This window comes from Trachemys scripta, chromosome 14 (assembly GCF_013100865.1).
Source record: "Trachemys scripta elegans isolate TJP31775 chromosome 14, CAS_Tse_1.0, whole genome shotgun sequence".
NCBI lineage: Eukaryota > Metazoa > Chordata > Testudines > Emydidae > Trachemys > Trachemys scripta.
The window spans coordinates 5,095,141-5,122,270 of record NC_048311.1 but is presented as its reverse complement, the minus strand read 5'-3'; the positions used below and the strand labels follow the sequence as shown (position 1 = coordinate 5,122,270).

Sequence of the window (27,130 nt, the reverse complement as noted above, 5' to 3'; positions counted from 1 at the left end):
AAAGTTTGCAGAAGACACAAGATTGGGGGAGTGGCAAATAATGGAAAGGGCAGGTCACTGATTCAGAGCAAGCTGGATCAGTTGGTGAACGGGGCACAGGGAATATGTGTTATAATACGGCGAAATGTCAATGTAGACATCTAGGAACACTGAATGTCGGCTGTACTTACTGTCCAGGGAGACAGTGACTGTGGAGAAGATTTGGGCGTTGTGGTGGGTAATCAGCTGAACATAAGGTAATGCAATCCTGGGCTGCTTAAACAGGAGAATCTCGAGTAGGAGCAGAGAGGTTTTTACCTCTGTATCTGGCACTGGTACCACCGCTGCTGGAATACTGTGTCTAGTTCTGGTGCCCACAATTGAAGAAGGATGTAGATATATTGGAGAGGGTTTATTGGAGAGTCTTGAGAATGATTAAAGGATTAGAAACCATGCCTTAGAATGATACACTAAAGAGCTCAGTCGATTTAGCTTACGGAAATGTTAAGGGATGACTTGATAAGGGTCTATAGGTATCTGCATGGGGAATCAATATTTAATAAGAGGCTCTCCAGCTCCTTATTAAATAAATAATAAATGTAAATAATGTGTAAATTTTTAACAGTGAGAGTAACTCACCATTGGAACAATTTACCAAGTGTCGGACTGGATTCTCCATCACTGACCATTTGTAAAGCAAATTGGATTTTTTCCCCCTGAAAGATCTGCTCTAGGAGATCTGCTCTGGCCTGTGTTACATAGGCAATCGGACTAGATGATCACAGTGGCTCCTTGGAGCCTTGGAATCTATGAATTGACTTTAGGATTAAACGGCGAGCCGAGACAGAGAAAGAAAGAGAGAGAGCGAGAGAGAGTGGCAGGACAGGAGGAAGAATAGTGGGGAGGCCGAAAGAAATGTGCAAGGGAAGGGGAGACAGAGACAGATGGCTGAGATTTGGGCTTTATAATGATGCAATGATTTTTTGAGATCGACAGGCAAAGCATGACATCCCTGGAGCAGAGTGGAAACGTGACAATCATCCCCCTCCTCCAAGAATCCCTCAATCGGGCCCCCTGTCCTCCCAAAGTCTCTTCTGAAGGGCCTCAAAAGAGGGGTGACAGGTGTAATAGCCCAGCCTCTCATTATTGTGTCCACCAATCATAGGTGCTGGAACTAGGGGTGCTGAGGGTGCTGCCACACCCCCTGGCTTGTAGTGGTTTCCATTATATACAGGGTTCACAGTTTGGTTCAATGGCTCTCAGCACCCCCACTCTACAAATTGTTCCAGCGCCCCTGCCACCAATTAGGCCTAGCTTTCAACATGCCAAGTTTGGTCAACTAACTTCCGGTCCCAATGTCCCATGCTCTTTTTGTTTCCCTGGCATGGTCTCAACACCATCCTTGAGCTACATCCGTAAACTTTTTTGTTTAGACTAGCTTAGGGGGTTTTGTTGTTACAATTTTTTTACTTTTGCTGATTTTATAAACAATTTTATCTACTAGGCTGATTTGGACTTGTGTTACCTTCTGCCATTAATGTTTGTTGTGATGGGTGATTGGGCCACTTTACAACCATTCATCTACTCTCCCATAGTTAGGCTCACAATGGGGGTAGGCCTAGTATGCCCCAACTATCTCTACCAACACCAGAGTGCTGATGGTCCCCATGGCCAGGAGACATCCTTGTGTATCTCTACTGACACAGCCTATGGAACGCAGCTCTGAAATCAAGCATAACTGATCCTTGGAAGTACACCCACCACTCCTCATATCACAGTAAGAGCTCTGCCAACCTGCTCCAACTAATCCCTTCCCCTTTTATTGTGGCTACACCCTAGTAAGGTGGTGGGAGGTCATGCAGATAAAAGCTGGGATTCAAGTCTGTGGAGCACAACACAGACAGTGGCATGTTCTCTAAGAACTTTCTCATGTGTCCTTATCGCATCTCCTCACTGAACTGTTCCCAGTGGCTATTGCCAACTCCAAGGGCCAGGTTTAATGCTGCTGTGACACTGACTACCCTGGTGCCAGCTCTGGCCAGTGCTGCAGGCTAATTCACTCATATGCTAAGAGAATAGAATAGAATAGAATGACTTTACACAATTACAGGGAGGGGAGCTAAGGTCACTGGGACTCCGAGGCTGCAATGTGTGATGCCTCTGGCCTACACACACACCATGCTCCTTTCTGCAGCACCTGCCTAGACACAGCCTCAAGCCAATCAGATCCTGTTTGCATGATGTGCTAGGCAAGTGTTTCAGAGAGACATGGGCCCCTTGAGTCTGTGTCAAAGCTGAGTGTGACCCACCCAGGATGGGGGGCTGCATTTGAGGATGTCTCCTGTTGCATGCCTTCTGCCAGCAGCTCTGTTCCTGTTTGGTAGCAGGTTGCTAGGTGTGAGCATGTGAAGGTGCCACAGAAGTGCAAAGCGCTGTATACGTATGCAAGGATACGGGGGTGTATAGCTTTCTATACTGAAAGTTGGATGTCTCAGCTTTCCTTCAATTAAAAAGAAGGAAGTTTTTAGCTCTCTTAGTTGAAGAGAAAAGGTGGAAAACGTGAGCAGAGCGATCCTCAAAGGCTCAGAAACCAGCAGAAAAACAACAAAAATCCAAGTGTACCCTTTTTATTAACCAAAAAATTCATGATTTTGAAACCCATCCCATTTTTGGGGACCTGACTCATGACCAGAACTTAATTTGTGCCAGGGCTCAACCCCAGCACATCTAGGCCTGGTGGTTCAGAGCTCCGGCACTTCTGGGCCTGGTGGTTCTGAGCGGCACCTCCGGGCCTGGCGGTTCAGCGCTTCGGCACCTCTGGGCTTGCTGCATCAGTTATGAAAGTAAAAAATATTGCTTGAGCACCAGCATCTCTTTCATTACAAATGAAGCCTGGCTCCTGACTGATAACTGTTGAAGTGCACAATACTGAGTGCTGATGGGTCCCAGTTAGCCCAGGGCCATCTCTCGGAGAACACCCTGAGCACCAACGGGCTGACTGAGGCCCATGGTTTTCCTTTGGTTGGTTTTAGATTTGCTCTTCAGCCTCTGTTCCTTATTTCTGTACGTGAGCAAAGGACTCCAGCCCCCCGACTCCCCCTACGCTGGACTGCCCCCCCTCTCAGGGCGTTGACAGGGGGGGTGAGCATCAGAGCAGTTTCATCGCGTTTTGTCACTAGGGGGCGTTAGATTCCTCTGCTCAGGAAAGATAGCGGGGGTTGAGCTTCCTGGGGTCAGACCAGACGCCGCCTCTATTGTGAGCTGGGATCCCAGGCTGAGCCGCTGCTGCTCCGCAGCGGGGTCTGTGGGGGGACAGACCTGTCACCTGCACTAACCCGCCTCTGTGCCCAGCCGGGGGACTTTCTGCGGGGGCTGGAACCAGCCCCTGGGGCAGCCCCGGGCTCTGCCGATACCAGCCCCGGAGCCTGCAGGTGAGGGGAGAGACCCGGGGGAAGGGCTGGGGCCGGGCAGGAGAGGACTGGGCTGGTTGTAAAGCGCTCGAGACGCTGGGTGAAAAGCTCCGGCTAAGGGCGCAGGGTGCCTGGTCTCTGCTGTCCCTCCCCCTGACCCATTGCACACGGGGATGGGGATGAATGGGGTAGAGCCCAGGTGTGTGTTTGTTTCATAGACTTGCTCAGTTGATTGCTGCTGCAGAACGAATTTCTTGTACACACCAGGGACTCCTTGCATCCCTCCATTCCCCATCCCCAACTCCTGGCCCCCCCCATCCCCCTCTATGGCAGAGATTCCCTGCTACTCCCTGGGCCCAGCTGTCAGGGAGAGCAGCCAAACGTGCCGGGGGAGGCACAGTGGGAGAAGGACAGAGCCCCCTCTCCCACCCAGGTAACTCTGGTGGGGTAGGGAGAGCATGGCAGCCCCAGACAGGGCACAGGGTAGGGGGTCACTGGGTGGAAGAGACACATGGGGCGGTCACATGTCCTTCCCTTTAGATTGTGCCCCCACCCCCAGTATCAGGAGGCACTAGTTGTCTGTGCTGGTCCCTGTCCACAAGAATTGGTCTAGTGGGAGTGGGGGGTGTCAACTGAGCAATGAAATCTGCTGGCAGTGATCTGTCCTTATGTATGGAAGCTGGCAATGGGATCATGTGACCCAAGGGGCTGAAGATTTTAAAACTGTCAACACACACACCCACTTTGCACAGACTAACACTTTTATGCTCTTTCATACTTAATCGTGTAAAGCACAGGAGAGTACAGATCATACAGAACAATATGTACTATGCACCTGGCCCTGCCTCAGTTTCCTCACCACTCCAGGACATTCTTTGGGCTGGGGTCCAATTCCTTTGAGAGGTCAGGAGTCCCTGAGGCCATCGGGACTCAGGAAAGAAGCAGGCAGGGTGTCCCCTGCCTCATGCAGTCTGTCTCATGGTGAGTGGTCTCTCCCTCATGGACTGGAGAAAAAGACCCCCCGAACAGACAGCCTCTGCCCTTTTAAAGAGACAGGGCGTGTGAGGTAATATCTTTTTATTAGACTAACTTCCATTGGTCCAATAAATGATATCCTGGGACCAACATGGCTACCACAACTCTGCCCGTGAGAGTTAAACCATAAAGCAGAAGCGTCACATCTTCTGGGTGGAGTTCTGGGACAGGGTGTGTTGAAGAAAGTGGGGTAGCTTGGAGGGTCAGCGGTGGTCCTGGGGCCTAGGGCAGGTGGATTGAGGAGCCCCATTTCCAAGAAGGAGTGGCAGACTCAGAATCAGTGCCCTGGAAATATGCTAGAGAGGCCAATGGAGGAAGCAATGTTGCTGCCCACTGAGGTTGTAGATACTCAACGCATTCAGGGGATCCAGAGCTTGGATCCCCTTCAAAGTAGTCCTACTAGGTGGCCAGTAGAGAGTGCTCCCTGCTCTCCAGGACTTGTGACAGCCTCTCATTGCCCCTTACCTTGGCCATTATTTCTTCTTCTTTTTGTCTGGGAGAGAAATCATTCAGGATGTCAACATGTAAAGTTAGTGCGAAATAACACCCTTGCAGGCTCTGCTGGGGAGAGGGGCAGAGATGAAATAGGTGTATTATTTTGATGCAAGGTGTTAACGGCTACCATTCATCTAAATACAATTGCAGAGATGCGAGAAGCAATGGCTGGGCTGAACAGATGGCAGGGTCTCCATTTTCCCCCTTCTGGTTTTCCAATTGCCCCCAAAATCAATAAAGTTCTGACCATTGATACCTAAAACATTCCCTGACATTTTGGAATTGATCACATGCTGTATTCAAAAGTTATTTCCTGACATCCAAATAGAGAATGGCCATCAAGGTCTGTCAAAAACCGACATCCCCCAAAAACTCAGAAGCAAAAGGAGCAAATTATTCAAACACAGCCTTTGAATTAGCACCCAAAATTCAGTACTCAATCAGGACACTTTCATGTGCAAATGACTGTAGTTGTGCACACAGATGCCATTAGCACACTCAAGACCAGGGAGAGAAATGCACGGAAAATAATTTCAGGTGCAAATTCAAGGGATGATCCTGGTATGAAAACTAGACAGAGTTTAGAACATTTGTGTCAAAGATCCATGGGGTCTGGTCTATGTCCCAGCCTATCACCAGTCCCTTGGGAGTGACCCTACTAGTGGGCCGGGCCCCAAGGACCCGCACAGCTCCATGGGGGCAGGGCCATGGACTCCAAGACTCCCAGACTGGGCCTTCAGGCACCAGTGATCCCTGTCTCTCTCCATGGCTCCCTGCAGTGAATCCAGCCCAGCCAAACTCCTGGAGTAGGCCTGATCAGTGACCTTTCAGGATGCAATGCTCAGTGAATTTTGGCAGCAACACAAGCAGCCTTTGCAAAGCAAGGTACCAATTTATTAATCCCCTGGCTACAGAAACTGGAAGTCCTTAGGTTAGCAGAGACTAGGCAGAGTTTAAGCCATAGTCCATCCTGGCTAAGCCAGTGCCATCAGCCAGCCAGCTGTGATGGAGTCCATCTCCGGCTCCCTCCCCATTTCTTTGTCCACCCACGTGAGAGCTGCTGCTCCAAAAAGCAGCCTTTCCGTCAACCTAATTACTGCCTCTCGGAGAGATGGGTTCACTACACCCCTTCCATCTCTGTACCAATGGTCTGTACTAGAAACACAGCAGCGGCACAGCCACAGCTCTGCAATTGTGATGCTGTCTTGTTTCTAGTGCAGAGAAAAGGTAGCCCGTATTCCAGCCACCTGACACCTTTTCCCTTTTCTTCTCCAGCTGAGTTCAGACACGTCGGTTTCAACCAGTTCTTTAATGACCCAGTCATTCCACCCAGCCAGCGAGGTCTCTCTCTCGCACACACACACCTATCATGTCTTCTGCGCTGCTCTACAGAGGGAAACTGAGGCACGCCTAGGTTTCCTACAAATATTACAGAACATTTCCACTTTGTCACAGTCCGTCGCCAGGAGGAGAACCTTGGAGGGAATCAGGGTGTGGAATGGACTAAGCCCCTTCTGAAACCTCCCCCATTGCCCTTCTCACCCCGACAGGCTGCCGAATAACGTCCACATTTCACTCCAGCTCATTCCACCCTCCTGGGGGATGGGGAAGGGAAATGGCTGCAGAGAAGCTGGAGCAGGTAGATTTTCTGAGAGCTGCTTGTGGGTTTGGTCTAGTTGTTTGGAGGGAGAGGGGCAGGAAATGGAAAAAGAGAAGAGACCAGAAATGTAATCCCCGAACTGGGCTTTCTTTAATGTGGGGCATGCCCTTGCAGACTTCGGAGGCGTACAGCCAGCCCAAAGCACACAGCAGCCAGGAGTCACTCTGGGTTGGAAGTCAGGAGGTGGGCTCGACTGTTACAAGGTTTAAACAAGAATACATTTGGGGGTGATTTTATTTACCTTCTGCATTTTGGGTCTGTTTCCGGAAAGCCACCCACACAGGGTTTGTGTGTGCGTGAGTGTACACCTGCCTTCATAGAGAATGTGTGTGTGTACACCTGCCCATAGTGTGTGTGTGTGTGTGTATACGCCTGCCCACGTAGAGTATATGTGCGTGTGTGCCAGCCCACGTAGAGTGTGTGTACGCCTGCCCACGTAGCATTTGTGTGTATGTGTGTGTGCCAGCCCACATAGATAGAGTGTGTCTGTGTGTACACCGGCCCATGTAGAGTGAGTGTGTGTGTGTGTGTACACCTGCCCACAGAGAGAGAGAGTATATATGTGTGTGTGTGTGTGTGTGCGCGCGTGCCCATGCCGGCCCGTGTAGTGTGTGTGTGTGTGTTTACACTAGTTTACACAAAGTGTGTGCCCTTCCCAGTGTGTGTGTGCGCGCGCAAGTGCACCTGCCCTTTGTGTGCATGCGTGCGTGTGTGTGTGCGCACATCTTATTACAGGTGCAAAACTCCCCCTGCAACAGTGCACATGCAAAACTGCAGCCTCCATGCTCCCAAGGGGACTGACCCTCCCCTACTCCTGGGATGGAGGAGCTGCCCTTGTGTCTCACCCACCCCATTCCCTGTCTCCTCTCTGCCCCAGCCGGCCCCTTCCTCACAGTCTCCTCTGCCCACCTGCCCCTATATTCACTTCTTTTCCCTCTACAGTCTCCTACCTCTCTCGGCTGCCACCCCACACTCACCACACTTCCTAGTCCTCTGCCCCCATCAGCCTCCTTCCTGTACCCATATTCCCTAGTGCTCCTTTTAGCCTGACACCTCCCACACATCCCCCTACACCTGCCCTCAGGCTCGATCTAGCCCCCACAAATCCCTCTCCACCCCCTCATCCTCCTGCTGCTGCTACGCAGACCCCTATAGCCCCCTCCATCACCATGTAGCACTGCACACAGCCCAGTCCACCTCCGCCACCCAACCCTGACATCCTCTTTTCCCCACATTTCCTTCTCCACTCTTAGTGTCCTGTCTAATCTCCTGTCCATATAACCTGAGCAGAGCCTGGCTTCCACCTCATTGGAAACAAAGGGAGTTGGTGGCCATCTTGGTTAAGGGCAGTCTAACTTTCACATGCCAAAATTGTAGGGAAATGGTGACCATCTTGAATAAAGGCAATTTGATTTCTGCCCCCCTGAAAGTAATGGGAGAGGGCGGCCATGTTGAACAAGGGAGAGTGTGCCAATTCATTCCCAGGAATTGTGAGATCACAAGGAAATGTTTAAATATCCCAGCTAAATATCATGAGACTCAAGATAAAATCACGGGAGTTGGCAGCTCCGGGCATCGCGGTTTCACTGCAGAAACAGCGTGTTTTTCACAAAAGCTTTCAGAAATGTCTCCCCCTCCCCAGGGTTGGCTTCTCTTCAGGGGTCTTCCCTGATTCCTTAAATGTCAGGGGGATCAGCCCCATAGTCTGTGTGAGAGATGCTATCTCCTTCACACCTCTGCCTATGGAAGAGTTTTGGGGAGACAGTGGGGATGCTAATACTTTCCCAACCCCACCCCCCATCTCCAAGGGAGAAGATGGGTTGCATGTACCTCTCTGTGTTATTAAACATGGGCACACATTGATACATGGAGATTTTGTGTGTCCCTTTCTTCCCGGGACTGGCTCCATGCCTGGAAAAGACTCTGGTCTTTGCTGGGTTAGGAAAGGGGAAGAGGTTGCATAGTCATAAAACCCCACAGTGTGTGGAGATCCCCGAATCCCCTTCTGCCCTCCCCAAAGAATCTCCAGGAACACTTCCCCATCCTTTGGTATATACAAGGGCATCCACCCACCCAGCACATCTGGAAACAGCTGTCTCAGAACAACGGTAAAATCCTAGTCTCACCTGTTGTCTTCCCCCAAGCAGGATTTCCAATTCCAAAACCCGACATGATCTCCCAGATGGAACAGGGTGAAGAGCCATGGACCCCAGATCACCAGAGCTCTGAGGAAAGGCAGATCCTTAGAAACATTCGCGCAGGTGAGGAATTGGTTAAACAAACACAGAAACCATCCGTCCTTGACATAAACAGCTGGGATTCCCATACAAGCCCCCTGAGTTCCCCCAGTTCTGCCTCATCTCCTTCAGGTCAGGATTGTGCCCAGTAGGTGTCATATTCTCCTGGCACACATCGCTTATGGCTTCCCACCCTACCTGAGGCCTGGCAGTAGCTCCCTTCCTCCTGAGTGTTCAGATGGGATGTGGAGACTGAATTGGTCATTGCCTTCTGTGTCAGCCCTGGGGAAGGGTTTGGGGAGGTCAGCTCCTGGATTTTGAATCTCCCCAGCAGCTATTTTGGTTTGTTCCCCATCTTCCCGTTCCCCTTTCCCTCGGCACAGGGACTGACTCCTGTCTGGATTCTCTCTCTGTCTCAGCAGGTGAGGGGACGGTGAGTGAGAACAAGGAGGAGAATCCACAGCAGGAAGGTCTTGAGCAAGTGGAACCGCGTGGGATCGTATCAGGAAGATTTGAAGGGAACATTTCCCAGAATCCTGAGCATGAAGATGCCCATGAGAGTCAGCACAGGCCAGGATTCAGCAAGGAAACCACGCAGGGAAGAGACAGGTTATAGCCACTCACCGAGGGGGAGGTTTCAAAAGTCATAATGAAACTGTGTTCCAGCTGACATTAAGCACTAAAGAAAAGCCGCACGAATGTGTAAAGTGCAGGAAAAGATTCAAGCAGAGATCAACTCTTATTGTACATCAAAGTGTCCACACAGACGAGAGATCCTATAACTGCCCTGAGTGTGGGAAAAGCTTCAAAGAGACCTCAGCCCTTAGTGTACATCGGAGAATCCACACAGGGGAGGGACGCTATAAATGCCTTGAGTGTGGGAAAGGCTTCCATCAGAGATCGTATCTTCTTGTACATCAGAGGATCCATGCAGGAGAAAAACCCTACAACTGCCCAGACTGCGGGAAAAGCTTCAGTCAGAGCTCAAACCTTATTAAGCATCAGAGAATCCATATGGGACAGAGAGCCTATAAATGCCCCAACTGCGGGAAAACCTTCACGCTGAGATCAGACCTGTATTTCACATCGTACAGTCCACACAGGAGAAAGACCTTATAACTGGGAAAGATTTTGCTGGTTTCTCAGCCCTTATTTTACATCGGCGAATCAACACGGGGGAGAGACCCTATAAATGCCCCAACTGTGGGAAAGGCTTCAGTCGGAGCTCAGCAGTTTCTACACATCGGAGAACCCATACGGGGGAGACCCCCTATAAATGCCCTGACTGCGGAAAAAGCTTCAGTCACAAGTTAACCCTTATTTCACACCAGAGAGTCCACACAGGGGAGAGACCTTATAAATGCCTTGAGTGTGGGAAAAGCTACAAGCAAAGATCAAATCTTATTGTACATCAGAGGACCCACACTGGGGAAAGACCCTATAAATGCCCTGACTGTGGCGAAAGCTTCAAGCAGAGCGCAGAAGTTATTTCACATCAGAGAATCCACACAGGAGGGACACCCTATAAATGCCTCGACTGCGAGAAAAGCTTCAGTAACAGCTCAGGCCTCATTGTACATCAGAGAACCCACACTGGAGAGAGACCCTATAACTGCTCTGAGTGTGGGAAAACCTTCGCTCGGAGCTCAAACCTTTCTGAACATCAGAGGATCCACACGGGAAAGAAGCCCTATGACTGCCCCGAATGCGGGAAGAGCTTCAGCCAGAGCTCAGTCCTTAAAAGGCATCAGAAAATCCACACAAGAGAGGCACCCTATAAATGTCCTGACTGCGGGAAAAGCTAAAAGGTGAAGGTCTCTCTGATGTCCCACCGGAAACTGCACACAGGATAGAAGGTGTTGGGAGCTCTCCCCATGGGGCAATGGGTCTGTGCCCTCCTGAAGCAAAGTGTAAATGTGCTTCCTTTGAGGATGATCTGGGTAGGGACAGCAGGTGGGTGGATGGTTGGGGTTTCTTTGGGGGGTGGTTGGTGGGGCCCAGAGGAGGAGGAACTGCTGGGCACTGGGGAGATGAGATTAGTGGGGAGACATTTCTGTGGGTTCCACACACACTTTCCAGTGTAGGAGAGAGGTAAAAATGCTCCATTGTAGTTTGTGTCTGAGTGTCTCTGCAGCTCCTAAGGCCCCTCGTGGGGAGCAGCAAGGTGCCCTGTGGGTCCCGGGTATATGAAGTCTTTCCCTGGATGTTTGAAGAAGAGAAAGGAGCAGTTAGGTGCAGCATGAAAGGTGGGTGATGGTGTCTTACGAATCTCATGATTCTGCTCCTCATGTGATAAGTGCCTCCTGTGTTTTACACAACTGTGAGAGCCAGGGAAATCCTGGAGGATGGGTGGGAGCGGGAGTTGGAGGGACCTTATGAACGATATGGATGTTCAGAGAGAAAGACTCTGCCCAGTATCCCAACTGCTCAAGGAAACAGGGCTAGGGATGCATTGTGCTCCTCCTTTGAGACTAGAGCATAGTTCTGCATAATGAATGTTCTATAACCAAGGAAATACGTTTGTGTTTGTTAGGAGTTGATAGTATGAGGGGTGAATGTTGTACCATTCATGGGTTGAGCTGTACTTCAATGGGTGGTTGGGAGGCTGTGGTTTTTTCAGATGTGTGTGGGGGTACTGTAGGGTGGGTGTTTGGGAGGGTCTGCTGGGGTCAGATGGGTAGGGGGCAGGTTCATAATTACATGTGCACCTAAGTTCCCTCTAAGGTGTGTGACTGTGCAGCCACAGGGGCCTGGACTGAAGAGGCGCCTCTCCCCCGACCCCAGCCCCGGAGCTGCTGCAGCAGGAAGAGGCGCCTCTCCACCAGCCCCGGGCCCCCTTACCCCCCTCACCCCAACCCTCTGCCCCAGCCCTGAGCCCCCTCCTGCACCCCTCAGTCCCTCCCCCATCACCACCATATTGATGCACATAACAAAATTCATGCACATGGACGTAAAAAAACAGAGGGAAAATTGATGTGCACCCCTAGTGCACTATTCCTGTCAAAATAGAACACCGTCTTTGCCTTAAGTTCTCTTGTATGACACCCACAGATCAACACTAAAGTACCCTGCAAAATTATAGAGCATTCTGCAGTAAGAGTTCTACCGCCAAATGCCTTAGAGTTCTTTGAAATCTCTGTGCATTTTGAAATGTCTCTGAAGTCTGATTTGGCTGTTTATCTCATGAAATCTCAACTTAAGTGAAAGCTGAGTGCATTAATGAAGCCAATGTACCTTTTCTATTGATTGTTTTCTCTTCCTGCATCTGCAGTTACAATAAAAATGCTGGCCCTACGATGCATTGGATTTTTTTAACCTCCATGATGCTGACATTTCGAGCAATGGTGGGTGATGCAGTGGGTGGGTGGGTGAAGGAAGAACCAACAGGGAGCATTTCGGGAAGAGGGTTATGGGGGTAGCAAGTGGATAAACCAGTAAATCTACTGTGACTTTATATCAGGTGCTAGCAGAGGTCTGGACTCATCCACGAATGGACCCCACCTGATCTGGTATTAGGCTCTAGTCAGCTGCTTGGGGTAGGCGCCTCTGACCTGGGACCATTTTGCCCTGCCCCCGTCATACTGCTGGTGGCCTGATGAGTGAATAATACACATTTTTATAGCATATCCTCCAGCACTTAGACTAGCCACTTTGTTTCAGACTCCAAGTCCTCAGTCCTGTTTCTATTATCTCTTTCCAAACTCATGCAAGCCTGTCCAACGTTCACTCCCACCTTTCAGCTGACACCTGTGATGCAGGGGTCTGACTGGCTAAGTCTTTACCCATCCACCCCCTTCTGGAGGCAGGTCAACCTCCTGGGGTTCATCCTCAGGTCATTTCATCAGCTCTCCTTTGCGTTGGCTTGGCACTGGGACCAGCTCTGGCAGTGCCCTCTCGTCTTCATTTGCTCTAACAGTGTCTTGAAGGTGTCTGCATCCTGGTGACTCTTCTCCAGGGGGAAGGGAACCAATACGGGACAGTTGGGGAGAATGAGATGGGTTGCTCCCCATCCCGAAGTGTCTAGCCTGCAGCAGTCTGGGTGTGCTGGCAAACAGCCGGAAGGTGGACCATAGAATGGGCAGGGGGCGGTAGAGACTCAACCAGTCAAATCCCAATGAAGGGCACCTCAAAATGGAAATGCCAGTTGCTGCCATGTGTACAGGGCTCCTAGACGTAGGAGCAGAAGTGATCCTCTTTCTCGAGGAATTGCTGGGAACAGAGGTAATGCCCATGACTGAGGGAACGGATGAGCAAATTACTCAGGAACTAGAATCAGAACCCCACCCCTAAGGAAAGCACAGTTAACTTCCCCAGTAACACTCAGCCCTCCACATGGGATTTTGCTGAAAGGGGCTGGGTTTTGGGGACGTGTCTGTAACATACTCTGCCTGCACACCCTGTTTTGAGACAGAGCACCTATGGATAGACAGTGAACTACCGGTGTGCTTTAATGTGGCCAAACCATGAATTAGATGATAAGCCAATGTCGATGTTAACCCATTGATATATTGAGTCGATCTCAGTTTGTTCACTGGATTGGTTAATTCTTAATTATTTTAGCGAAGTTAGAGTAGGCCCAGTGATATGGTTTTTAGTCTGAAGATCTGCTTGATTATCCTTTGTCATGAAACCCATGGAAGGCCAGGAACTCTGGAAAGCTCTCGCCCCAAGGTTGAGCCGTTATCTGGAAATCCAGAAGATACCATCCAGTTGGAAAGAGTCCAATACCATCTTGCTGCATAAGAAAGGCGATCGAGAAAATCTAAAGAACTATCGCGTGATCTGCCTGCTTTTGCATGTCTATAATTTGTTCACCAAAATAATAACAAATCGACTGTCGCAAAACCTGGATGAACAACAACCTAGGAACAGGCTGGTTTTCGAAGAAATTACAGCATGATAGACCACATCTTCACTCTAAACCAACTACTAGAGCATTCAAGGGAATACAAGTTCCCTTTGTGCATCGCCTTCGTGGACTACGAGAAGGCGTTTGATAGCATGGAGACTAACGCCGTTCTTAAAGCTCTTTCAGAACAGGGCATCAGCGCAAAATACATCACATTATTAAAGGAAGCGAACTCTGGCTGCAGCATGGATATATGGTTGTTCGATACTCACCTCCGAATCCCCATCGAGAAAGGTGTGAAACAAGGAGACACAGTTTCACCAAAATTATTCACAGCCTGTCTTAAATTGGTCTTTCGACGAGCAGACTTGAAAGGTGGGATTAATATCGACGGCGAGTGGCTAAACCATCTCAGGTTCGCAGATGATATAGTGCTGATAGCTGAAAATACAGTCCAGCTTGAGAGAATGCTTAAAGAACTGAACGTGAAAAGTAGTCAAGTCAGATTAAAAATGAACCAGTCAAAAATGAAATATATGAGATTGGATGTTCTGCCAACAACCCAAATAACTCTTGGAGGAGAGCAGATCCAAGAGGCCGACAAATATGTTTATTTGGGCCAGGAAGTCAACATGCGCCACAATCAGAAAGGCGAACTGTCGCACAGAAAAAAAGCTGGATGGTGCACATTCAACGACATCAGGGACATCCTCCAAGGAAAGATCAGCAAAACAACTTGTGCGAATCTTTTTAACTCGACCGTGCTTCCAACGATGCTATATGGCAACAAAACATGGTCGCTGATGAAGACTGAAGAACATCAACTGTCTGTCACACAGAGGGCAATGGAACGAACATTTTTGGGCATTTTGCTCCGCAATTGCATACCCAATGAAATAATTAGGCAGCAATCTGGAGTCCGAGATGTTGTTGTCGAAAGCAGGCTCAGCAAAATGCGGTGGGTGGGACATGTGGCCCGACTCAGTGACAACAGATGGACTGCAGCTATATCTGAGTGGTATCCGCGAGAACTGAAATGGCCACGCGGTCGGCCTCCAAAGAGGTGGGATGATTTCTTAACAAGGAGATATGGACAAACATGGCGAAGGCTGGCCAGAGCGAGAGAAGAGTGGAAGATGTGCTGTGATGGGCTCAGGCTTAACTGATGAAGGGCCGACAGTCTACGCATGAAACCCATAAAAAGCACACAGAGCGGGGTGGTGCCAGCCTCTTCTTGGTGGGGGGACTGAGGTGGGCTAGATAGAAAATTGGGGGGCTGTGCCCCCCTCACCACAAGGCCTCGCCCCTTTCCATGGCCTCACCCCCTGCTCATCCTCAGGTAAGTGCAGGCCCTACCTCCTCCTCTCCCCCTCCCCAAGGCCCCGCTCACTGGCCAGGCTGGAGTCCGGAAGCCAGAGCCGGGCAGTGAGGGGCAGCTGCTGCTCTGGCTGGTGCCCTGGTGCGGGTGGCTGTGATGCTCCTGTCTCCTCCTGCTGGTTTCTGGGGTCTGCAGCTGCTCTTAAGCTCCCCGCCGCCCTTCGACTGCTCACAGCTGGTAACAGCCATGTTGTCCAGGCTGGGGTTTGTATACTCATGTCACGCCCTCCCCCTTGAAATGGCTCCCGGGGAGCCTGCCCTGGGGTTGGGGGGTGTGATGGAGTGGGGAGTATTAACCTGGTAATGTTGCATGGGAGTTTTACTAGTTTATTGTCTTCTGCTAACACGGGGTGTGCCTCCGTTTCCCTAGGGTACTGCACCAATACTAAATGGGGATGGGAAATAAGGGTGTGACTTCACTGAAGGATGGTACTTGACGGCCAGCACGTAAATGCGGCTGCCCTTCATAACCTGAGCCCGGGGGGGGATTGGGGCCAGGTGACACCTTCTGCCCAGGAAACTGGACAAAGGCTGGAGGAGGGGCTTGGGGTGTGGCTGGGGGAGGCAGTGGGAAGGCATTTCAGTTTGGAGCTGGCTGGGGAGATGGGGGGAGGCCCAGAACCTGGGTCTGGGCTTCCCATCCCCCCCCCCAAGAGGGATCTTGTTTTCTGTACCTACAAGCTCTGTTTTAGACTGTGTTCCTGTTGTCTAATAAACCTTCTGTTTTACTGGCTGGCTGAGAGTCACGGTGAATTGCAGGAAGTGGGCGGTGCAGGGCCTTGACTCCCCCACACTCTGTGACAGGGTGTTAGCTTTCTAACACCATCAGTCTGTCAGCCACTCAGGCCCTCTCCTCTGGGTGAGGCCAGCCCTGTCTTTGCCTTGCAGCTTAACAAGAGGTGCACCCCTGACCTTGAGTCCCTTTGAATCATTCCCCGTGATAGCCAGCCCTGATACTGGCTACTTGCAGAAATCCCAGATCCTCAGCCCCCAAAGGAGCCGTGTATCCCAGTTTAACTTTAAACCACACAGCTTGTGTGCTATGAACCCCACACCTTGTGAATGCTTGTAATGAAACAAAAGTAGGTTTATTTTAAAAGAATGGAGACTTGAGCGAGCAATAGACTTGAGCGAGCAATGGTTACAATACACAACAAAATCATAAACCATGAACCTGGGTCAACATTTAGTACTTGTTACCTCTCCTAGCTAATAATGAAGTAGGTTTTCTGCCAAAAGTTCAGGCTGTTGCAGAGCTGGCTGGCTTCACGTACCAGGAACTAAAATTTTGATAAAAACACCCTCATTCCACATGCTGTTTCCTCACTGAATGAATCTGGAGTGCCTTTCCTCACTCTGTATTATACTGGACCAGTCTTTGTTCAGAGGCAGGGTGATTCCGTCTGATGTAATATTCCTTTTTTATCTCCAAGTGTTTTAGACAGTTTACAGTTGTCTCTGATGCTTTTCCATGGAAAGTCTTGGGATGGAGCAAGGATTACATCACTGACTAACCAGGGTGAGGTGTCAACACTCCTCTGCTTGAATTGCCCATCACCAAGACACATTATTCCACGGTGACTAACTTTTATTCCAAGTCCATGACGCATACTTTCAATCTCAATACATTACTCCTTAAATATTACCTGTACATACATCTCACAATGATTATGAATCTATGTTATGAGCATTCTGTAGATACCTTACATGCTACTCTTATGGATCAATATTCTGCAAGATGTGTTTGGTGCAGTGAGTTTGTCAGGTCTGAGGTCAAAATTTTGGCAAAGAACAGGGGATCCTTTGCCAAGGAGCTTCTGTGTCACAAAGTCTTTTCTTTTCTGTTACTGAATATGCCCACTCCCAAGAGTTCGTTGCTCAGATAGAGTACAGTATCTTCCACTCCATTAACTACCTGGGATTATGTCAGTCTGCAAAATGAAGTATTTTGAGAAGCTGGGACTGAACAGGACAGATGGTTTTTCAACTTCTCAAAAGCCCTTTTGCAGGCCAGTGAATCTTCCTGGGGGCTCCTGGCCTTAATTAGGTTAATGGGGGCGGGGGCTTGATCATAGAAAACCCTGTACAAATCAGCAGCAGTACACTGCATGTCCCCAAAACCTTCAGAGCTGTTTCTTTGTGGCTGGGATAGGGCATGCTTTGAGAACCTGGATTTTGTCCACTAGGAGGCATCCTTGGACCTTCCACAAAGTATATCCCAGTAGTGGCCTTCTCTTTTCCAGTCCTATACTTTGCAGAGTTTGCAGTATTGGAGCTGATGTCATAATATGCTTTAAATCATTGAACGCTCTTCCATTTGGTGACCTTGTGGCAGAGATGTCATAGATGAGTTGTGTGAGCTGTATGGTTAGGTATGAACTTGCTGACATAATGCAGCATGCCTAGCAGCCTTTGAATTCCCCTTTTATCATCAGGTGTCGGCCTGTTCAGTATTGCCTGAATCTTTGGTTCCCTTTGCTGTCAGTCTCTTTCCCAAGAAGGCTATTTCCGTGGTTTGAAATTAACATCATTTCAGTGTAAGAGTCTTAGCTCTTACAGTTTCCAGTACTCTCCTCCATGGGTCCTGATGTTCAAGGGCATTGCTGCCCCAAATCAGTATATCATCAATGTACACTCTGACATTTGCCAGACCTTCCAGCATTTGGCTTCCCGGACAGTGAAAGACTGCTGGAACTGAACCTCTACAGAAAGGCAGCTTAGTCTTCAGAAGCAGTATCTGCTAATCAGTGGGTAATGTTTAAAGTGTAGATTTTGGAGCACTCTCTAAGACAGAGGTCCCCAAAGTGTGGGGCTTGGCCTCCTAGGGGGGCACGGAGGAACATCTAGGGGGGCCACAGTGGGGCCTGGGCTGTCCCCCACGGGAGTGCGGGGAGGGAGCGACACCCAGCCCTTCCCCGCCCCCAGCTCTGCTCTGGTTCTGCTCCCAGCCTGGCCCTATCACCAGCCTCGGTGTGGCTCCACTCCGGGCCCTGCGCCAGACCCCAGCCTCGGCCACTGGCTGCGGCTCCGTTCCTGACCAGCGGCCGTGGCTGGGGCTGAGGCTGGGAGTGGAGCCGCACCTGGCTGCAGACCCGGCTGCCGGCCCCCAACACAGTCTGGCTACGACTCTGGTCTTGCCCCCAGCCTCGGCCCCTGGCCACGGCCCCGCTTCCGGCCCCAGACCCAGCTCGGGAGGGGGTGGGGAGGGGAAAGCTGGCAGGGGTAAGGGAGGGGCGCGACCTTCAAAAGTTTGGGGACCATTGGTCTAAGAGGATCTGCCACTACCTTGCTAATGCATCTAATTTGGTGAGGAGTTTGGCTCCTGCCATCTCAGATAGTTCACTTCTTGTGGCCAAGTGTACTTTTCCTGTTTTTGTTCAGCACCATACACAGCCACAGTCTCCATCCTTTTTTCTCTAGTTACTAAGGAGGGAACCCAATCTGCTGGCTCTTCTATTCTCCAAATCCTACCATTTACTGTTATGTTTCACAACTCTTCTTCTACCCTCTTTCCTAAGGGGTGTGAAACTTCACATAGCGTGTACCATAGGTTCTGCATCTTCTTCTAACTGCCTTATGTCTGTTACTGGGAGGCACCTATTTCTTGGGAATACATCTTCATATGCTGCTCTTAATACTTTCGTATCTGGTTCTGCATTGTCTTTCTGTCCATCTGAGGTATGCATCCTCTTAATGAGACCAAACTCCTGACGCATGTGTAGGCACAAGGCTGGTCTGGTCTCTGTCTACAACCACCAACTCTTGCTTTATCATTTTCCATTTGCATTGAAGTGTCAGCGTGCACTCTCCCAACACTGGAATTGTTCCTCCATCATAGTCTTCACAGATGCTTTTGACTCTTCCACTTTTCCATGCTCCTTACATCTCTCTATTTCAGTTTGTGTTATTACATTTATTTGTATGCCAGTGTCTATCTTGCATCTTGCCAATCTTTCAAGTTTTCACCCTCCTCTATTTGCTTTAGAACTGCAGTTCCTCTTCACCTGAGGAATCCCTTTCTGCACTTAATACATGAACTTTCCTGCATTCTCTGCACATTTTAGTATAATGGTTGGGTTTATTACAGTTTCTACATATTTGCCCAAATGCTGGATATTTTCTATAATCATACTGGTTGCCACATCACTGACATTTTTTCCTGCTTTCCATTTTTCTGTCCCTGGCCAATTTAATTTCTGGGAACTTTTCTCTTGTTGGTTTAGCTATAGTAACCAAAGCAATATGCTCTGTGCTTCTCTCTAGACTTTTTATTTGCCTTTGTTTGTTCTGCTGCTTGGCCTATACATAGGGCCCTTCGTTTTCAGTTTTTAATTTAATTTTTCCCAAGATTTTATCAGTGTTTATTACCACAACAAAAACAGATGAAAATCGGTGCAAAAAAAATTATAATTTTTCTGGGTAAATATCGGGGTTTATTTTGGAGGACGGAAAGACTGGGGAGAAAAGCATTCAGTAGATTAATGCTTTGAATTCCATTCATCAGTGTGGTTTGCTGCAGTACTACAATAGAACTCTAAACACAATACCACCTCTGAGTTTAAGAAAATAATATATCTCTAATCCCCAAATAAGGCTTTTCATTTGAGTAAACAGTTCACTGTTGTAGACTTAGAACTATTAGCCTATAAATATTTACACTTAATAATTGGGCCATACCATTTGAAGCGCATACACTCAACTTCATCCCTTTCTATTTTTGTTTTTTTAAAACTTTTGAATACCTCCTTGTGTTCTGTAACGTATTCTGATACAGATTTTTGTTTTCTTCCCACTTTAGTGTGTCAGATCTTTAACCCGTTATCTGCTAACAGCTTGAAACGTGTATGTGGTGGGCGTGAGAGTCATCAGTACATTCAGATGCGCACGCACTTTGGCATTTGCGTGCCCGCCCGTTTATTGTGTGTATCTTCTAGACTAATACATAGCCTTACTTCAACAGGCAGCTTCGCATATACACCCAAACTAATGTATGATCAGAATACATAGCTCTCATGCCATGTATGGTATTTCCCTAATAAAACATGTTATTTTTTATATATTTGAATGATACAAAAGTAGGGTGAAAATCAGAAAAAATGGAATAATACTTTTTGTAAAACCCAGGAATTTTTCTGTAAAAATCAGTTTAAACTGAAAACAAAGGGGCTTACCTAAACATATTGCCCTTTCTAGTGACAGATCCATCTCCCTTCATAAACTTTTTTATTGTTACACCCCAGGATAATTTGGTCTTTAATGAGAGAATCTTTTATGATTCCATAGTCACAGGACTGACTTTTTAGCTTTAAATCTTTGACAAAACTCCTCTATTGTTTCCCCTTCATTCTGTGTTCTTATCCTGACCCATCTCTCTCTCATAAGTCACATTTTTTCTAAGAACACAATGAGCCTCAAACATTTTTGATATTTCTGCACAACTTCCCTCTCTTTCTCCACCACCATCTGGGACTTCCGTGCCTGTCGCGGGAAGGATCAAAGCAATCTTTGTCTTAGCCTCCACTTTATTTGTCCCTGTGGCTGACTTTCATAAGCAGCTCAAACTGCTGTTTGAATCCTTTTCAGGCATATCCTCAGGGTGGGTGGAGAAGTTACTTGTAGTTGTAAAGGCTCTGTAGCGGCCATTGCAATGTGACCTCTCCCACTGGGTCTTCCAGCACACTGGGTGCCTCCCACTGCTGGTACCATGCGGTATCTTTCTGATCAGCAGAGGTGTCAAGATAAATCCTTTTTTATGGACACTATGTACAACATGCAATGAGGTAACCAAACTGCCGACTGCTCTGTGTAGCTGCAGCCTGCAATTGTCCTGTCCTGAGCTGCTTTGTTTCTGCCCTCTCGCAGGAAAGGTGCCACAGGAAAACCAAAAAGACTTCAGGAAGTGGCGCATCTCTCTACTGACTAACTCACAGATCCCGCCAACCCCCTCTTCCCAAACTGAAACCATCCGCCCCATAGTGGCTGACTTACAGAGATCCTTGGGGGTGCCCCAGGCCCCTTCCCCACCCTGCCCCTTCCTCCAAGCCCCCACCCTGCCTCTTTCTGCCCCCCTCCTCCCACCTGTTCCTGCTCCTCCCCCTCCAATGCCTCCAGCACACCAAGGAACAGCTGATTGCGGCAGGCAGGAGCTGCTGGGGGGGGGGGGGGGGGGGGGGGGAGGAACCAATCAGGGGGCCACAGGCAGGCGGGAGGCACTGTGGGGGAGGAGGAGGCACTGACCCGTAGGGCTGCCAGTGGGTGCTAAGTATGCACTATTTTTTTTCCGTGGGTGCTCCAGCCCTGGAGTACCCATGGAGTTGGTGCCTATGCTCCACCCCCTCCCACCTTGCTCCTCTCCCAAGACTATCCTCAAAGGAAGCAAGTTTATACTTTGCTTCAGGAGGGCACAAACACATTGCCCCGCTGTGAGGGCTCCCTTTGCCTCCTATCCTGTGTGGAGTTTCTGGTGGGAAATGAGGGAGTCCTTCACCTTGTAGCTTTTCCCACAGACAGAACATCGATAGGGTGCCTCTCCTGTGTGGACTCTCTGATGTACGATAAGGGCTGAGCTCTGAGTGAAGCTTTTCCCGCACTCAGGGCAGTCATAGGGTTTCTGCCCTGTGTGGGTTCTCCGATGCCTAATAAGTCCCGAGCTCTGACTGAAGCCTTTCCCACAATCGATGCACTTGTAGGGTTTCTCTCCCGTGTGGGTTCTCCGATGTCTAATCAGGCCTGAGCTCTGACTGAAGTTTTTCCCACACTCCGTGCATTTGAAGGGCCTCTCTCCCACGTGGATTCTCTGGTGCGAAATGAGCTCTGAGCTCTGCTTGAAGCTTTTCCCGCAGTCTGCGCATTTATAGGCTCTCTCTCCAGTGTGGTTTCTCTGGTGTACGATGAGGCTGAATCTTTGCTTGAAGCTCTTCCCACAGTCGGCGCATTTATAGGGTGTCTCTCCCGTGTGGATCCTCTGGTGCGAAACCAGGTTGGTGCTCTGGGTGAAGCCTTTCCCGCAGTCATTGCATTTATAAGGGGTCTCTCCAGTGTGACTTCGGTGATGTACGATGAGGCTGAATCTTTGCTTAAAGCTTTTCCCGCAGTCGGGGCATTTATAAGGGGTCTCTCCCGTGTGGATTCGCTGATGTTTACTGAGGTCTGATTTCTGTCTGAAGCTTTTCCCACACTCAAGGCATTTATAGGGTCTCTGCCCTGTGTGGATTCTCTCATGTATAATAAGATTTGATGTCTGAGTGAAGCTTTTCCCACACTCAGGGCAGTTATACGATTTCTTTTTAATGTGGATCTTCGGCTGGATCATGGTCTCTTTAGGATCCTCCAAACCTCCTCCTGGATGAGTGGATTCAGCCCGTCTCTTCTTTGTCTGGTTTCCCTTCTGCCTTTCTGACTTGCGCTGACTCCCACAGGCTTCTCCTTGCTTGGGTCTCTGGGAAACATTTCCTTTGGATCTTCCCAATAGCGTCCCGTGTGGTTCCACTTCCTCAGGACCTTCCTGCTGAGGATTTTCCTCCTTAATCTTACTCATCATCCCATCACCTGCTGGGCAAGAGAGAGAATCCAGACAGGAGTCAGTCCCTGTGCCAGGGAGAAAAGGAACCTCAGAAAGGGGAATGGGAACATAAAAACATAAGAATGGCCATACTGGATCAGACCAATGTTCCATCTAGCCCAGTATCCTGTCTTCTGACAGTGGCCAATGCCCGGTGTTCCAGAGGGAATGAACAGAACACGTAATCATCAAGTGATCCATCCCCTGTTGCCCATTCCCAGCTTCGAAGCTAGGGACACCATCCCTGCCCATCCTGGTTAATAGCCATAGATGGACCTATCTGCCATGAATTTATCTAGTTCTTTTTTGAACCCTGTTATAGTCTTGGCCTTCACAACATCCCCTAGCAAAGAGTTCCACAGGTTGACTGTGTGTTGTATGAAGAAATACTTCCTTTTGTTTGTTTTAAATCTGCTGCCTATTAATTTCATTTGGTGACCCCTAGTTCTTGTGTTATGAGAAGCAATAAATAACACTTCCTTATTTAATTTCTCCACACCAGTCATGATTTTATCAATCATATCCCCACTTAGTCATCTTTTTCAAGCTGAAAAGTCCCAGTCTTATTAATCTCTCCTCATGTGGCAGCCTTTCCATACCCCTAATCATTTTTGTTGCCCTTTTTTGAACCTTTTCGAATTCCAATATATCTTTTTTGAGATGGAGCAACCACATCTGCACACAGTTTTCAAGATGTGGACATACCATGAATTTATATAGAGGCAATATGATATTTTCTGTCTTATTATCTATCCCTCTCCTAAGGATTCCCAACATTCTGTTCGCTTTTTTGACTCCTGCTGCACATGGAGTGGATGTTTTCAGAGAACGACCCACAATGACTCCAAGATCTCTCTCGAGTGGTAACATCTCCTTTAGACCCCTTCATTTTATACGTATTAGGAAAGGGGGGAAATAAATCAAAATAATTGCTAAGGAAATCAAGCAATCAGAAGCTGAATTCCTCTCCCACCAAACAAACAAACCCAAGAACCTCTCCCCAGAGATGAGGAGAGACCAATTCAATGCCATTTCCCGAGTTAAAACTCTGCAGGAAGGGAGCTACTGTGAGGTGTGAGCAAGGACGAGGTGGGGAATACTCAGCCCTGAGCAAATGGAGCCACATGGAATAGTATCGGGAAGAACCAAAGGGAAAATTTCCCATAGTCCCAAATGAGGAGAAGCCTGTGAGAGTGAATGCAGGTCAGAGAGGCAGCAGAGGAATCAGCCAAGGAGACAGGGAGGTTTGGAGGACCTTAATGCAATCATGATCCAGCCACGAATCTTCACTAAAGAGAAACGATACGAACGTGCTGAGTGTGGGAAAATCTTCAGTTGGAGCTCAAGCCTTATTAGCCACCAGATGGCCCATCAGACATTGCAGTTGCAACAGAGGATTTTTCGGGACAATGGTTATCCCTGAGTGGGAATTTCCATAGAGACTGCAGGCCTGATGCTTGCCCATGTGAGAGGACTGGGCCATATTGACTGTATCTGGAAGGCACAGGCCACTGAACGAGTTATGAAGGTGGACCATAGGATGTTGTAAGTGGGAATCACCCTCCACTATGAAGGTCAAGACCCTGGAGAAGAGACGTGTGCTCTCTTGGGTCACCAACATCTATGAAAAGAACTCCTCTTAGTTCCCTTTGAGTACAAAGAAGTGAAGACTCCATTCATTGGCTATACCTCCCTGACCAGTATGCTACTGTCTGAGAGAATTCTGTGGGCATCAAGAACCCTGACCAAGCTACTCCATTGCCTGGTTCCAGTAACTGCAGTCACGCGAGCCAAAGATCCCAAAGAACCACGTAGCAAGAGAACTGTGAACTCTTTTCTTGTCATCATAAAGGAGGGATACTTGTGAGGGTGTTTATTGAGTGAGTTTATATGTTTCTGGGAAATGGCACCATTAATAGTTCCCTAAACTCCCAAGTCTGCCATCTACACCAATGAGTGCCGCACATGATAAAGACATGCTACTGGGCACTGCTATTGGTAGTTGTAAGCCTGGCTCGATAATCTCTTCTGTTGTGATATCACTTGTAAAACTCACACACTTTGTATGTGTGTTGGTGAGTAGAGCTAAGAAGAGTAGAATAATAGCTATCATGGTGAGATTTAAGAAGGAAGTAGTAGCAGTGAAGCTGTGGTTAAAGAAACCACTTTGGTCTCTGTACTTCCTTAAGGCTAGCCAAGCTCAATTTACCACTCCTTGGTGGACTCTCTCTTGGTCAAGGTCTAAAGTAAAAAAAGAAACTCCTGGCCTACACTCACTAAACTGAGGGTGTGTCTACACTTAAAATGGTGCCACTATGGCACTTCAGTGTAGATGCAACCTACGCCGATGGGAGGGGTTCTCCAATCAGCATAGGTAATCCACCTTCCCAAGAGGTGGTAGCGAGGTTGACAGAAGAATTATTTCATCAACCTAGCTCTATTTACACTAGGATTTAGGTTTTCCTTTTGTCAACCTCAGGATTTGATTAGCTGCTGCATTAACCTGACATTATAAATTGATAATCGCAGCTAACGTCTTTGTTAACCCATCGATGTACTGAGTAAGGCCAGGTCTACACTAGAAACCTAGGGAAGTGGTGGAATCTCCATCCTTAGAGGTCTTTAAGGCCCAGCTTGACAAAGCCCTGGCTGGGATGATTTAATTGGGGTTGGTCCTGCTTTGAGCAGGGGGTTGGACTAGATGACCTCCTGAGGTCTCTTCTAACCCTAATCTTCTATGATTCTTACATTGGTTTAACTATGGCGCTCAGGGGTGTGAAAAATCCACACCCCTTTGTGACCTCACCCCCGGTGTATACAAGACAGGAGAATTCCCCCGTTGACATAGCTACCACCTCTTGGGGTAGCTATAAAGCGATACAGTGCTGCAGTTGCACTGGTGAAGTGGTTTAACCATAGACTGGCCTTAAGTCTCAATAATGACCTTAATTTGATCATTGCATTGTTTAATTTTAAATTAGTTTAATGAAGTTACACTAGTTTTAGCCTCAGTGTTTAATTTATTATTTCCTTGCTTATCTTTTCTAATGAAACCCACAAAAAGTACGCAGCACGGGTTTATTCTTTCCAGTTGCAACATGGGTACAGAATCACAATGAATAAATTAGCTAAGCTACCTGAGACCCCCCCACACAAAAAGGGTTGAGAAGTGAGCTATTCTTCCTAAGGGGGGGTGGTGAATAAGAGAGGCAACTTATCTGGTTAGGGGAACTTTACATCCAACCCGAGAGCTTAAGAACAGAGGAAATTCCTGGGATATCAGAGAAGACAAGAGATATAAAACAAATGTTTTATTAGGAGTTTGTTTGGAAAGAAGAAACCTATTGAGGTAAAAACTTCAGTGAGAGATAAAGACTCCCTTGACACCTGAAATTCCAGAAACATGAGACCGCGTCATGCCCCAGGCATCAAGAAACAAGGAGAAAATCCCTCCAACTGCAGTTATTACAGAAATAATCACAGGGCATGTCTACACTACAAAATTAATCGACCTAACTTATGTCGGCATACAGGTGTTCAGTAATGAGATTGCTTGAGCGTGTCTACACTTTGCTCCTAGCTCTTCCCGATACCTTCCCGTGTGGTTCTACTTGCTCAGGACCTCCCTGCTAAAGATTCTCGTCCTTGTCCTCAATCATTGTCCCGACAGCTTCTGGGACAGACAGGGGATCCAGACGTTCCCTGTGCTGGGGGAAAGGGAACCTCAGAAAGGAGAATGGGGGTGGGGAGGGGGAAATAAACTGAATTAAATGCTGGGGAGATTAAGAATCAGGAGCTGAATCCTGCCCCCCAAATCGTTCTTCAGAAGACAGAGAGGAGGGAACCAATTTTGCCTCCACATATCATCCGAACACTCAGAGGGAACAGAGCTACTGCCAGGTGCCACTCAGGATGGGTGGGAAGCCATGCATGAGGTCTGCCAAGAGGATACAACATTCTGACCTGGGTGAGATGAGGCAGAGATGCGAATGGGGCTTTTGTGGGAATTCTAGCTGTTTACGTCAATGATGGATGGTTTCTGTATCACTTTAACCAATTCCTCACCTGTGAGGGTGTTCCTCAGGGTCACACTTTCCTCAGAGTTCTGAAAGTCTGGGACCCACAGCTCTTTTCTCCGTTTCCTCCAGGAGATCATGTTGGGCTTGGGAATTGGAAAATCTGCTCCCAAGGAAGAAAACAGGCAAGATCAAGGCTTCACAGTTGCGTAGCACCTTACATTTGTCTTTGTTGAATTTCATTTTGTCTGTAGCCCCGTTCTCCAATTTATCAAGATCCCTCTGAATTTTAGCTCTGTCCTCCAAAGTATTTGCAACCCTCCCTAGCTTTGCATCGTCCGCAAATTAGATCCGTACGCTCTCTATTTCTACATCCAGGTCATTAATAAAAGATGTTAAATAACACCGGAACCAGAACAGATCCCTGTGGAACCCCACTTGAGACCTCCCCGCAATCGGACAGCATTCTATTAATAGTTACTCTTTGTTTGTGGGTATTTAACCAATTATG

The 27,130-nt window shown here is 48.4% G+C and overlaps 3 protein-coding genes across 7 annotated transcripts in view; 2 read left to right on the top strand and 1 right to left on the bottom strand.

The window, feature by feature from the left end:
• Window positions 1–3,224: 3,224 nt before the first annotated feature.
• On the top strand, window positions 3,225–9,522 carry LOC117887210 (zinc finger protein 641-like). Of its 5 annotated transcripts, none has more exons than XR_004648127.1 (3): window positions 3,225–3,410; window positions 8,727–8,840; window positions 9,239–9,522. XR_004648127.1 is itself a non-coding variant. In XM_034789570.1 (3 exons), exons 1-3 carry the CDS (start codon window positions 6,522–6,524, stop codon window positions 9,430–9,432), a joined length of 348 nt encoding a protein of 115 aa, XP_034645461.1. In that variant the 5' UTR covers window positions 6,262–6,521; the 3' UTR covers window positions 9,433–9,522. The 5 variants fall into 5 exon arrangements, 2 of the variants coding, with proteins under 2 accessions (XP_034645461.1, XP_034645462.1); XR_004648128.1 differs by having other exon boundaries at window positions 9,236–9,522; XR_004648129.1 differs by having other exon boundaries at window positions 8,724–8,840.
• Window positions 9,523–9,716: 194 nt separating this feature from the next.
• Window positions 9,717–12,139, top strand: LOC117887205 (zinc finger protein 239-like). Its single transcript, XM_034789562.1, has one exon. The coding sequence runs from the start codon at window positions 9,851–9,853 to the stop codon at window positions 10,619–10,621; it is 771 nt and encodes a 256-aa protein (XP_034645453.1). The 5' UTR covers window positions 9,717–9,850; the 3' UTR covers window positions 10,622–12,139.
• A 9,174-nt stretch (window positions 12,140–21,313) lies between these two features.
• Window positions 21,314–27,130, bottom strand: part of LOC117887587 (zinc finger protein 850-like) — a 45,368-nt gene continuing 39,551 nt past the window's right edge. Inside the window, exons 6-7 of the mRNA XM_034790230.1 lie at window positions 26,669–26,782; window positions 21,314–22,629 (exon numbers count right to left, since the gene is read on the bottom strand). Coding sequence (XP_034646121.1) covers window positions 21,485–22,629; window positions 26,669–26,782 — 1,259 coding nt within the window. The 3' untranslated portion in view covers window positions 21,314–21,484. The remainder of the gene's footprint in view (window positions 22,630–26,668; window positions 26,783–27,130) is intronic.